Source organism: Apis mellifera, linkage group LG11, assembly GCF_003254395.2.
Source record: "Apis mellifera strain DH4 linkage group LG11, Amel_HAv3.1, whole genome shotgun sequence".
Taxonomy (NCBI): domain Eukaryota; kingdom Metazoa; phylum Arthropoda; class Insecta; order Hymenoptera; family Apidae; genus Apis; species Apis mellifera.
This window is the reverse complement of record NC_037648.1, coordinates 16,135,830-16,149,894: the sequence shown is the minus strand read 5'-3', so window position 1 is coordinate 16,149,894 and position 14,065 is coordinate 16,135,830. Positions and strand designations below refer to the sequence as shown.

The 14,065-nt window shown below is 48.1% G+C and overlaps 2 protein-coding genes across 4 annotated transcripts in view; both read left to right on the top strand.

Annotated features, from left to right (window-relative positions):
* Nucleotides 1-689: 689 nt before the first annotated feature.
* LOC726019 (protein PTHB1-like) lies at nt 690-10,940 on the top strand. The gene is given in 21 exon segments (XM_026443708.1): nt 690-1,242; nt 1,442-1,605; nt 1,674-1,997; nt 2,287-2,402; nt 2,482-2,652; nt 2,724-2,977; nt 3,321-3,529; nt 3,603-3,877; nt 3,974-4,343; nt 4,457-4,479; nt 5,572-5,967; nt 6,019-6,110; nt 6,440-7,039; nt 7,119-7,249; nt 7,321-7,492; nt 7,554-7,751; nt 7,820-8,062; nt 8,363-8,667; nt 8,730-8,900; nt 8,967-9,098; nt 9,176-10,940. Coding segments are annotated over 21 exon segments (4,743 nt in total). The 5' UTR covers nt 690-1,085; the 3' UTR covers nt 9,416-10,940.
* Nucleotides 10,941-12,154: 1,214 nt separating this feature from the next.
* LOC410271 (BMP-binding endothelial regulator protein) overlaps nt 12,155-14,065 on the top strand; it is an 8,593-nt gene continuing 6,682 nt past the window's right edge. Inside the window, exon 1 of one of the 3 annotated variants that reach the window (XM_006570434.3) lies at nt 12,155-12,642. The gene's annotated coding sequence lies outside the window, so the exon portion shown is untranslated. Of the gene's footprint in view, nt 13,132-14,065 lie in introns of all 3 variants that reach the window. The other 2 variants (XM_006570436.3, XM_006570435.3) reach the window with 2 other exon arrangements.

Here is a 14,065-nt window from a genome sequence, read left to right as displayed (position 1 = left end):
CACGGGAAATCAAAGAATTTCGCCTCTTCGAAATTCGTTTTCCATTCCCTCTCTCTATCTCCCTCTCCCTCTCTCTCGAGATCCCCGCCTCGACCTCGTGCTCGCACCGCGTTTTCCAAACACCAGATGATCCCATAATTATTCGCGTGACCTAAAATCGCGAAAAACTCGTTCGAGACTTTCTTCCATTTACAGAGCTATTAGATTTATCACGTATTCCGAACGCACGAGTTCGTGTTTCATCTCCTCGTTTAACCAGAGAGAAAGAGAGAGAGAGAAGGATCGACAAACTCGTCGTCGATGCACTCGTGATGCGCGAGAGCGAGCGAGCGAGCTTTCGCCCAAATCCAATGTAATCCCGTGCACGCGTAACGGATAGAAGACGCGACGCGATTGGTGGGACGGTCGTAAAGCCTGGCCGTTTAACTCGAGCGGACGAACGAGCGGCCGTCGATTAGGACGTGCGCGGTGGGCTCGACGCACGTGTCAATCACCAACTCGTCACGCGATACACCGATGAGAGAGGACCGCGCGCAAGGTCTTTTCAGCGAGATGGCTTCCAGGTGATATACCCCTCGCGCTCATCCTCCTGCCACGCGCCGTCTCTCACCCGATATCATCTCTCCTCTCTCGCCCCCCGCGACTACTTCGATTACTATTTTTCCCCGGATAAATCGCCTCTTCCCGACTCTCTAATCGTTCGCCTCGATCGTAGATATTTATCGGCTACGACTCGGTTCCGATTTATCGATCGGAAACACGAGTAGCTACTTCACGCCTCTATTCTCGATTTACATCGTTCGCACGGATACAAACACAAACGTACGTATAACGAGCTTGGATACGTCTTTCGTGTACCTAATAATTTCCTCGAAGCGGAAAAAATTGGGAACGAAATTGCAGCGTCGGGTAGCATCATCGATCGAATTCCCCCTGGTATTATCTGTTCGACAACTTGTCATTTCTCTCCGAAATCCGGTGAATATTTTAGATATGTAACGTACGCGCGTGTACGTGTGCACGTGTGTGTGCAAAGTCCGAAAGTTTTCCGAATCAGTCATCGCGCGATTACTCCTTCGAACGATATGCTTCTCGTCCCGCGAATTCTTCGCTCGTTCGCGGCGATCGCTATTGTTCGGGGAACGCTTGCGTTCGACTCGTTGGACCGATTACTCGAGGACGCGATCCCCATTCTATTTCCACCGGTCAGAATGTCGTTGCATCTTTGCCGACTCGAGCGAGGTAAAAATTCGAAATTAATCCTTTTTTATTTAGTCGAACGAAACGATTTAAAATGATATCACACACATAAATTAACGTATAAAATTCTTATATATTTTAATATTTTGCGTATCAATTATTATTCACGAGGCTATATATTCTAAAGAAATCAAATATAATAAATATTCGAATTATCGAAAAAGTCGCTTTGATTTCGCAGAGGACGCGATCGAATTATCCAAAAAGATGTCGAGCAAGCGTTTCATTCACGAGATTCATCGGGAACTCGATGGATTCACGGCACGGATGCACGATATTTGGGAGCATCGAGATTTGTACGTGTTGGATTTGAATTGCGATTATGCGATTCCATTGTTGCGAGCGGTGCGTATATATATATATATATATATGTATAGTCGAATCCTGAAACGAGATGGCGATTCGATTCGTAGGCGAACGAGACAGGTATGCTCTCCGCGCCGTTGAAATGGCTGCTGCTTCGAGATCGATCGTCGGTCGATGGAGATTGGACGGACGAAAGGGAAACGTTGAAAGGCATGGCCGTATATCCGGACAGCGAAGTGATCGTTGCGAGGAAGAGAAGGAACGGCGTCGTGGAGATAAGGTCCGTGTACAGACCCAGTCCTTTCCACGAGGCGATAGAGGAGGATAGAGGAAACTGGACGATCGAACATGGCGTAAGAATGCCAAATCTATATCCCTCGTCGCGACGAAGAAGGGATCTTAGACGCACGCCGTTGAAATCCTGTCTCGTGGTATTTTTCCCGATTATATCGATCGATCACGAGCTCGCCTTAAGGATTAGCGAACGTACGCGTGCAAAGCTCCGCTCGTTTCGTTTAGGATTATAAAAGTAATTGACTCGGTCGATAAATACGACGCGATAAGTCGATCGATAAGATATCGCCTCTCGAGGAGAGATCAGAGGAAACAAAGAGGTTTGGAATCGAGGTTCTCGAAAGAGCGCGATCCGTCCGCTGATCCGTTCGGCAGAGTGGAAAATTTACAGACGTGCACGAATAAATCACTCTCTCACCATCGTAGATGACCGATCCCGATACGATCAACCATTTAACTGATTACGAAAATAAGCATATAGATCCAGTTACGAAGGCCAATTATCCTTGGATAATGCACATAGCGAATCGTATGAACGCAACGTGAGTCGTTTCTTCCTCTCCTTCTCTCTCTCTCTCTCTCTCTGTCTGGCGAGTCGTATCTTTAAACTTGATTGTTTAGAATTAGCTTTCGCGTAACGGATAGCTGGGGATATCGAAGCGAGAACGGATCGTGGAGTGGTATGACGGGGATGTTGCAACGTAGGGAAATCGACATAGGCGGGACGGGAACTTTCTTTATTCCACAACGTATCGGTGTGGTAGATTATATACAACTTTACACACACACCAGGTAACCTCTTTTTCGCGCTTCTTCACGTAACTAGCGTAACCACTTTGACCGACCGTATTATTGCGTCACAGAGCGTGCTTCATCTTTCGTCAACCTTTACTGTCCACCGTCAGCAACATATTCACGCTACCGTTCCAACGATCCGTTTGGATAGCGATCGCAGTTTTCCTCTTGCTGCTACTCGTATTGCTCTGTTTCTCCACCAAATGGGAGTATCGAAGGGGTGCATCGGCGAACACGGCTCGATATTGGCAGCAATTCAATCCAGCCGAACAAACGGTTAGCGATAACTTGATGGTTGTATTGGGAGCGATCGCGCAACAAGGTAACCTATCGCGTTACGGACGATTATGTGTATACGTGACTCATCGTCAAATCCTTCTTTTCTTCGTTTCAGGCAGCGATGGGGAAAATTTAATGGTCGAAGTTACGAATAAAGTTACTTCGATGAGTTGTTTCGATAATTTATTCAAAATATAATGATATAATTGCAAAACGGATGAGAATTATACAAAAAGCGAATCAATTATAACGTTATACGAATATTTTGATACAAGTAGTTACTTAAAGTAACTTTATTCGAAATTTTTTAACCAATTACTTTTTCAACGCGTTAATAAGGTTAACCTAAACTAACCTAACCTAACTTTTATCCACTCTCGTTTCAGGATATTCTTACGAGCCGTATCGCGTTCCCTCGAGAATCGTTACCTTGATGCTTTTGATCGCAGCGCTTAATTTGTACGCCTCTTACACGGCAAATATCGTCGCTCTGCTTCAATCAACCACCGACTCTATCAAAACGCCGGCCGATCTGTTGCACAGCCCGTTGAAATTGGGCGCTCAAGACGTGGTATACAGCCGACACTTTTTCAAGGTATACTCGAGATTTTGAAAAATTGATTTTTTCCACGCGTACGATCGAAATCTCTGTCTTGATCGACACGCAGAGTTTTCAAGATCCGATACGAAGAGCGATAGTCGATCAAAAGATCGAGCCGAAGGGACAAAATGGTTCGTGGATGTCAGTCGAGGAAGGTGCACGCCGCGTCAGAAACGAACTGTTTGCGTTTCACGCGGAACGAGGCGCCCTCTACAAGATCATGCAGGAAACGTATTACGAGGAGGAGAAATGTGGGATCATGGAAATAGACGTAATGAACATGTTGGATCCGCTTCTGGTCATTCAAACTCGATCCCCGTATTTAGAGATCGTCAAGAACGCGTAAGATAAGATAGAAACGACATGAGAGCGAGTAAACGACTTATATATGTATATATATATATATATATCAGTTACACTTTTGGTTCGTTTTCACAGAGCTCTTCTATTGAGAGAAACCGGGCTTAAAGTTCGCGAAGACATCCGATTGTATACGAACAAGCCCAAATGTCACGAACGCAAGAGTTTCGTTAGAATAGGTTTCACCGAGTGTTACTTCGCGCTGGTCGCGTTAGGTTATGGGACGCTTCTCAGTCTCGTCGTGTTGGCGATCGAAGTCGTCTGGCATAAAAAAATCCAGCAAATTCGTTGGGATCGAACATCGAGGAATAACGACGCCATGACTATCGCGACGTGGAGCAAAGCTGTTCCATTCGAATTCGAATTTGAGGAGGAGGACGAGCATCCGATGACGAGAGAGGGGATTCGATCGATAACTCGACTCGATTCGATGAACCTACGTAAAAACGTAAATGAATAATATTTTTTTTCTCCAATTACAAGCTAGTTCCGTGTATACGTACAAACGAGTTAAGCGGTGGACGGTAAAAAGTGTTGATAATAATTCTTGGTAAATTCTAGCATGAGGTCGAGAGTGCACTCGGGTAAGTCTTCGACGCACTTGGCAGGATTACCGGCGAAACGAGTGAACGAAGGAACTACGGTCTCCGGTGGAACTACAGCTCCATCCTCGATGTAACAACAATCCTTCAAGACGCACCTCCTTCCCTGCGTAGTTGAAAGAGCACTTACGATTCTCTCTCTCTCTTTGTGTACTTATATACGTACGAATAAATTCTTATGTTTGCGCATGATATATCGATACGTACGATCACCGCATTTTTTCCAATGTATATGTAAGAACCGACGATGGCTGCGTTAACCACTGCTCTTTCTCCTACGAAAACGTGGTCGCCCATCGTCAGAGGGAAGAAGGCAACGCTGAGGAAACGAGACGAACGAATATGTATAATGTTAACGTATCGATTACGAATTGATCGAATCGATCGATTACCAACCCTCTGCTGAATTTTTTGAACGGCGGCCTTATGATGGCGTTCTTACTGATGATACAATAACGTCCCGTTCTCACGTTCGCCAAATCGCCTCTGATAATAGCATCCGATTGTACGATCACTTTTCCGTGCAACACGATATTTTGCGACCCGCATAACACTGTCTGTCTGCTCACTTTATTCCCCGATGCCTGAAAAACGTCAAAATCGAAAGAGAGGAAGATGAAAGAAGAGGTTAGGTGTATTCTTTTTTGTCATTGTCAAATTCAACGATTTCGATCTCGTTTACTTACCGTTTCCACGTATTCTGCCTTGCTGTAGTAAACGTCTTGCGGTTCCATATCGTTGTTCGTAACTTTGTCCAACTTTTCTCGTCGCTTCGAAGAAGAAACATTGATCGAAGTCGGAGCGCATACACTCCGTTGTATGTCAACGACGCACGTCTTCACTCTGTAAAGTTTCGCCATCTATCGATGAGATGTACCAACTAACGAAGCCGCAGCGGTAAATACGATTGTCAAGATCAAAATCGAACCGTTCGTTAATAATCTCGAGATAACGTTGAATCGACGAGAAAGAGAAAAAGAGAGAGAGAAAGAGAAAGGAAAGAAAGAAAATGATCCGAAAATCGCTCGATCCGTTAAAAATTTCAATCGAACGAATATAATAATTCCGACCTTGATTACGTAACGATCGACTCGAGCACGATGTTATGACGCATCGACTCCATGGTAACGATGGAGGAAAAAGGAAACGGAGAGAGGTAAGTGTCGCGTTTTCCATCATTCAAGATAGAACGATGTCGTTGTTCAAGACGAAAGAATGGTGGCAAACGAAATGCGGAGCGGACGAGAGTTTCGACAGGCACAGCTTGATGGCAGCGCCGTTATTCGGGAAAGAAAGGCACCACGATATCATTGTGGTGACTAGTCACGATGGTTACCTAAGGATGTACGACCCGTCCTCTCAATGGATAGATGAAACGAAATCGCCGACCAACTACAAATCGACCGATCTCATGATCGAAACGCGAATCGGCGATTGCATCGTGGACGTTAAAACGGGCAAATTCGTTTCGTGAGTAATATAGTATTCGAAACAATTTAAAATTAATTTAGACAATTCCAGGGGATCGCAGGATCTGCGGTTAGCCGTATTGACCGATTCAAAGTTGCTCGTCTACGACATGATTCTCGTCGAAGGATCTGAAACCGAATACGGTACTATTCTTTTCTCTCTCTCTCTCTCTCTCTCTCCCCATTTTCGTACTTTCGCGATATTCATCTCAATTTATGCGACTAGAAAATATATTTTCCTAAAAGTTTTAAAAGTAAGAAAAGTGTATATACAATAAGTTATTGTTGGCAATGTTGAAACGTTGTATAAGATAAGGATAAAAATACGTTATATTTTCTTTTGTAAATTGAGGAACGATATATATATATATATATATATGTTCTCGAGACGATCATTGAAAAGAAACTGACGAAAGAGTTAATTTTTCTCTCGGTCGTCTCGGATGGAATATAGGGGGCGTTTCAATCGACAGGGGATCGATGCGAGTTGAGAATCAATTACGAGCATCGATTGCCGAGGTTCCCGGCCTCGTTGACGGTTGGGCCGTTCGGCGGGGTCCGCGGCAGGGATTTTCTCTGCGTCCAGTGCCTGGACGGCACCCTTTTGTTCTACGAGCAAGAGGTGTTCGCGTTCAGCCAGACGACGAGGAATCAATTGCTGGCCGAGCCGATCGTCTACGTATCCCGATACGATCTCTTCGTGGCCGCCACATCCTCCTGGATACTCGAATGTCACAGGCAAGTGGATCCCTTCTAGCTAGCTTGAAATTGGAAGAACTTTGAACACTTAGAGTTTGTGCCCAGGTATCAAAGCATGGCCGAGTGGTCGAGGATCGGTCAAAAAGGCGGGGAGGAGGGGCACGGAAGATCCAGCAGCAGTTTGGAACCGGATTGGACGTTCAACATCGGTGAACCGATCCTCGGCATCGAGACCGTCACTTTGACCAGCTTCGAGATCGGGATCGTGGTACTCGGCGAGAGACACCTCTATTGTCTAAAGGACAACTGCGCCTCGATCAAATACGCGAAGAGGCTCGAGTACAGGCCCGTCTGTTCTCGAGCATACGTAATCGGTAAAAATAATAATAAATTCGAATGAACCCCTCGAACAAGGTATCTTTTGTTGTACTTTTTGGAACTCGTTTTTCACAGAACCGGACGGGAAATTGATGGTGCTGGTGATCGCGGACACGGGTACACTGATGATCTACGAGGGAACCACGTTGAAATGGTCGGCGCAATTGCCCTTCACACCTGTCACCGTGGCCAGGGCTCAGCTTCGGGTGAGTGGCGTGGAAATAGAGAGAGAGAGAGAGAGATAGGAGAAATTCTCGCACGCGCAAATTTTTTTCAGCACTTGGAGGGCGCTGTTGTCGCTCTATCGGCGGACGGTCGGTTGGAGGCTTGCTACCTAGGCTCTGAGCCGAGCTTGTTCGTCGCCCCCCCCCTCCACCCGCGGGGCTACGATTACACGGCCGCGGAACGAGAATTGTCGAAGCTTCGAGAGGGCGTGCGCGCGAGGAAGGGTAACGGTATAAACAAGTTACCTAGCTTTCACGATTCGAGATAATTTTTTTTCTCCAGCAGAGGATCGAACCAGCGACGCTGGCGCTGAGGCGGAGCTCGTAGTAACGATAAACACAACCATGGCCACGGATTCGTCGCCCGTTTGCGACCTCGTCGTACAATTGTCCTCGTACGCCGCTCTACGAGACGTTCAGGTTTGCGTCCACGTTTCGAAACCTTTGCTCGCCAACGTCGATTTCTACACCGTGGCCAACCTCTGTAAGCGAATCTCTCTTCCATTATCGATTCCTCGTCGAATTTTTAAACTCGATTATTCTTTCTTCGAGACGAGAATCACTCGAGGAGGACGGCGGTGAGGGTGGAAGGGGATTGGCCATCGTACACGACGGACGTGACAGTGGTGGTCACGTACAGGACGGACGAGGGCGCGCTGCGAGCCGTGAGAAAAATCGGCCAAATACCGATGAAAATGACGTTGAGAAGCTGCCCGCCCGAAAAATCCTCCTCCTTCGTGACCGTGATCAAAAACAACGCTCCGTCGATCCTCCCCTTCACCCAATTGTTTCCCGGTACAATAATAATAATAATAATAAAAATTACTTCGCTCAAATAATAATCGAATAAAATAATTTTTCGTAACAAGCTACGAAATTTATTATATTATATTTATATTTATTATACAAATATTATTTTATTCGATAATTACTTCGCTCAAATAATAATCGAATGAAATAATTTTTCGTAACAAGCTACGAAATTTATTATATTATATTATATTTATATTTATTATACAAATATTATTTTGTTCGATGATAAATTAATTAATTTTTAATCGGTACTTTTCTCTGGGATGGATTACCGCGTGGAAGAATTCGTATGGGCGGAGGAATCGGCGCAGAGGCAAGGTTGGAACGCGGTGGGGCTCGGCCACGTGAATTCGGATCGCAGGGTAACAGTGGTGTCGAGCGTGGCGAATAATCGTTACCGCGTCCAGTCGAACGACGACGCGTCGTCCACGGCCCTGATCGTGCGCCGCTTGATCGACAGATCGGCGAGGAAGAGGGGGGAGGGGGGGGCGAACGTGGGGGCGAACGTAGGGCAGAACCACGTTCGATCGGTGCATCAGAGGATGGACGATCATTTCGCGGCTCGGCGAGAGATCGAGGAGATAACGGTAAGATAATGAGAAAAAAAGGAGACGACTTACGTTCACACGTTTTCCGTTTTCGAGGGTAGAACGAGATCGGGTTGTTGATCAATCAGTTGAGAGGTATAGCGAGAAAGATGGTAAGGATCGTGCGAGAGAGGAACGAGCGATCGTTGACCGACACCGGGTTGCCGTTCCTCTTCGAATCCACGTGCAGCTCCATCTTCGCGCGGCTCGAGGATCTGGCCGAGGCACGAGCGGTAAGTCGAGTCCGATTGATTATTAAATTACGCGAATTATTCGATTCGTTAATATATTCGAAACAGAAGCGAGAGCGAAGCGGCCACCTGCTTCGATGCAGCGTCGAATTGTTGTTGGCGTTGGTACGATTGAACGCGGCCGAGGACAGGTACGAGGCGCTGAGGTCTGTTATAGGATTCGAGGCGTCGGATCGAACGGTGGGTAAAGCAGAATTTTCTCTTACCGATTTTGTAATTTGTCGCGTTGTAATCGTGACGAGTTCGAATTGGGAAAGGATTGGGAGGAGATCGCGAACGCGGGGCTGGCCGCGTTGCTGAAATCCGTGTCGAGGAAGGGCGGTGGATTTTCGGATGCGAGATCGTGCACGTGGACCGGCCTGACACCCGTAACGTCCGAGAGAGAGATGGCGAAACTGAAGACCCGGCTGAGCCACGCGATAGGACGACTCGGCGCCACGAGGGAATCGGACATCGCGGAGATCGAGAACAACGATTTTCCTCCGGAATCGGCGTAGCCGAAGAAGAAGAAGAAGAAGAAGAAACCGAGGCCGAGTGATTCGTCCAAGTGATTCATCGTGGCGCCGCGATTCCGCTTTCCCGACTGGTTAATTAATGGCGAGGATGACGGCGAGGCGAGGCGAGAGAGAGAGACAGAGACGTCCGATCTCTCTCTCTCTCTCTCGAACGCGATGATTTAATCGGTTCGAGAAACGGAGACGCTGCTTTTTCCTTTCGCTCGCCCGGATCGCGCGGAAACGCGGCGGTTTCCGATCGCGAGAGGAGAGGAGGAGGGGGGAGGGGGCGATCGATCGGAGGGTTAAAAAGGAGGACGGAAAACGATTGTAGCGATTGTAACCGCCTCCGGAAGCGATTGATTGCGAACGCCGCTAATTAGCTCGCCATATACCGATAAAACCTGCCCCCCCCCTCCCCTCTTCGCCTCGTCGCCTCTTCGCCGCTTGGCGAGCGAGAACGGCTTCGAGCCGCCCCTCCTCTCCCCTCCTCTCCCCCCTTCTGCTCGGCCAGGCTGAAGCAGGATACGCGGCTCGTTTCCGGAAACGCGATCGAGATTACGCGCCGACCATACGCCGCAACCTTCTTCCTTTTTCACGGTTTCGAGATTGCGTCGCAATCCGATCTCAACAACGTTCAACTTGGAGTTTCAATTTCGTTTCAAACGAGGGATCCCGAACGAAGGAAAATTTGAAAATTCTCTTCTTCGATCGTTCCAATTGAATTTTTCTTGCGAATCGCGGCCGATCTCTCCCAGGCAACGGTCGGATTGCCTGGGACGAGGGAGAAAGCTCGTTTAACGGATCCATAAATCATCGGTAAGCATCGGTAGTGGTCGAGAGAAGAGATAAGATCGGGCGAGAACGCGTTAAACGACGATTAGCAACGGTGGTCCAAGGTCCTCGAGAAGCGAACGGCCTGTAAACCGTGTGATGATTATTCCGTGGAAAAGCGAGAAGTTGCGTCGTAGAATTGGAAAAGAAAATAAATTTCGAGTCAGAAAATGTCTGTTCAACGTTCGAGCCCGAGTTTATTTCGAATAAATATCCCGATCCGAACTATGTTTACGATTCGAGCGTTTCGTGGATGTGTATATACTTTGCTAGCGTTGGTCGCGCTACGCTATTGAGCGGCGGGGTGGGGGGAAGAGAAGGAGAAGGAGGAGGAGGAGAAGTAATGGACGACGAAACGTTCGTTTCGAAAGAGTCGAGAGATATCGCTCGCGGGGCACGACGATATATACCCGCTTACTCTTCAGCCTCGACGTCTTCGCGTCGACACGTAGCGACCGATTCGAAGGAAACGTCTCGCGTCGTAAGCGAAATTTCTCCAGGGACCGTGCCATTCGAGATTTTCACACGACCTTGGGCTCGTTACGCGAAAGAAAGCAAAAGCGATTGCTCTCTCCGTTCCTCTTTCCCCTTTTTTTTTTTTCATCTTTATACCACCAGATATTTTTTCTCCACAAATCCATCTTTGTAACGATATAATAATAAACAATTGAGTTTGAAAGAAAGATAAAATTGATTTCCATGCATTTCTAAATTTCTCACAAGGGTTTGCATTTCCACGAACAATGCAATTAGGTAGAAAGGTAGATAGATGGATGGATAGATAGATAGATGGACAGATAAGTAGATAGACAGGTAGGTAGACAGGTAGGTAGATAGGTAGGTAGAGAGGTAGGTAGATAAGTAGATAGGTAGTACTTGTAGGAACGTAAAATACTCGGTGGTCAAGAAGAGCAGAAAAGGCCGAGTATTGTCGATAAACATCTTCGATATGTACAATAGCCGAGAAAGTAAGTGAGCGTCTCGGCCAAGTTTATGGAGGAAGAGAGAAAGAGAGAAAGAGATGCACGCGTTTTTCATTTCGCGTTTCGGCTCGATGTAGTATAGAAATCGTTAATGGTATCGAGGTTAACGCTCGAGACGAGAACGCTGTTTGCGCGGGATCCTTGATATGCTGCCGACACCGGGATATCTCGTAAAAACGCGGTATTATTGAATGCGCGCGGACCGATACCGATTATCGAAGTGGAACACCGTGGATAGAATGGCCGTTATTATCGAAAATTGACCGGAGACGGATTCTCGTTCGGAATCCCGTCGGATCTTAGCGTTTCAACGGTCGGTATTTTCCAGCTTGGTATTCCGATCGAGTGCAGAGACAATCGCGATAGCCTCGCTTCTTTTCCTTCCCTTTCCTCTCTTCACGCCACCACTGTCGGATAAAAAAACTTTTTCTTCTTCTTTTATTTCACTCTTCGATCCTCGTCCCTCTTCTTTCCACCTTTCTCGGCCGTCTATCTTATCAGCAGTGTGTAGAAGGGTCAGCGATGGACCCAAATAGATTCGATTCGCGCGTAAGTAACACAGGCGACGAGAAAGAAACGTGAAAATTTCGAACCGATGGGTAATCGAATCGGCACGTCGTTAGCGCAGGGACGAGGGAGACAGACAGAGAGGGAGAGAGAGAGAGAGAGCGAGCGAATCGAAACATTCTCCCACCCATCCCGTTCGTTTCTCCTCTGCCGTTCTCTTCACCGGTTGTCCGAGCAAACCCACTCTCCTCCTCTTCTTCCTCCTCCTTCCCGAGCCGTTGTTCCTTCACCAGCTTCCCGCGCTGCTACTTCACCGGCCACCTCCGCCACCACCGCCGCCGCCGCCACCATCGCCACCACCGCCGCTGCTGCTGCCGCGGCGCGAGTGCCGTGTGGCCACCACTCTTCTCGACCACTTCCAGTCGCCTTTCCCCCCTGAACCGCTGCTGCTGCTGGCTAGCTAGTCCAACAACACGCAGCCACGGAACCTCGTTACGCTGGAACGATACGAACCGTGGTGGAAGTTCTCGCAACGGAACTTTAGTGCAGCTGCGGCGAGCAGCTGACGCGTTCGAGTCGCGTCGGTAGTCGGTGGTCTCGAGCTTGCCCCGCGCGTACGTAACCCGGTAACCGCAGCTTCGATTCTTCGAACGGTGATTTTCCGCGTACCGCGCGTGTGCGCGTGTGTATGTGCGCGGCATTTATCGGCGAGAGTGTGCAGCGTAAAGGGAAGGAGAGAGAGAGAGAGAGAGAGAGAAAGAGAGAGAGCAAAAACGTTTCGAACGCAAACTATCGAGCTTTCCCGCTCGTCAAATGAACCGAGTCTCGATTCATCGACGGATGCGTAGCCTCGTCGACGCTTTGGCGCCGAGTATATCACGGATGCGTGGCGATATCTCGACTCCGGTAAGTCGACCTCGATCTCTTTGTCCCCGTGCCGGTTCGCCGATACGAACCGACCAACGCAACCAAACGCACGCAACCCGTGACGAATCAAGGACGCAAAGATTCGTGTCCGCTTCGTAACGCGATTCTCGCGAACTCGCGCTCGATCGTTCTCCGTTCAAGATGGAAGTAGGAGAATGGCGCGGGGTGTGGAAACGGATGGGAAAGATTTTCGAGAAAAAGAGGAAGAAACGGTCGAGGCAGGAACGAACGGTAGAGGGTCGAAGGCGGCGCGTACCCATCTGACAGCTGAGTACGCGCAACTAGATGTCGCCAGTGACGCGTCGCCTCGCTTTGTCCCGCTGATCGCGATCGTCCGAGAGACTCGCCGGCTCTCCCCCTTCTTCTCTCTTCTTCCCTTCTTTTCCCTTCGTTTCTCCTCCTGTTTTTTCTTCGTCGCGTATACGACGCTCGGCCGGCATCGACGCTCGTAAACCAAGGAGCAACGAGGTAGGTAGGTAGGTAGGTAGCTAGGTAGCTAGGTAGCTAGGTAGTTAGTTAGTTAGGTAGGTAGATAGATAGATAGATAGATAGATAGGTAGGTAGATGGATGAATAGATGGATGGATGGATGGATGGGTAGGTAGGTAGGTAGGTAGATAGGTAGGTAGGTAGATATGCGTACCAAGAGTTCGTATATCGACGCACATGCGGGCAGATGGTGCGCAGCAAGCCCTTCTCGTTCCACGCACCTGTTCCGTTGTTGTCGTTCCGTCACGGCGTGCCAGTGCACGCGACAGCTCGTGCCACTTACCTCCGATTGCTTCTCAACCGTCCTCGACGCTGTTCTCGCGTAAGGACGCGTCTCCCTTTTCGGATCGTGTTGTTTGTTTGTTCAATTACGTATCGAGAGATCTCAAACTAGAAGCTTAATTTCGAGTTAAATCTATTGTAAAAAATTGTCGGAACGATTTGTTGCTTGATCGTTTCTTTCGTCCCCGCGACAATCGTTCTTTCTTCTCTCTCTCTCTCTCTCTCTCTCCTTTTCCTCTCACTTTATCGCGCGTCGTTCTCCCTTCTCTCCCCTCTGTCCGTTGCTTGCTCGAACCTCGACCGCGTTATTTACGCGATTTCAATTCTCGAGTGCCATGGCTGTGATCGGTCGAGTTTCGCGAATTAAAGAAACTAAGGAGAAGGGAAAGAAAGGAGAGAGAGAGAGGATCGGATTCGATTTTTCGAGTTCGATCTTTTTTTTTTTTTTTCTAAAATAAGCGCAGACGAGTTGGAAAGGCGCGAATACCTGATCGCGTTGTTCGAAACGAATGGAGAGGAGATAAACGAAACTCGCTTCGTCCATTAGTCGATCGTGAAGCTGAAGATGGGACGCGGGGAAAAGAGATAATACGAATATCGGTGAAGAGAGGAGTGGAGGGGATCGAGCTAGA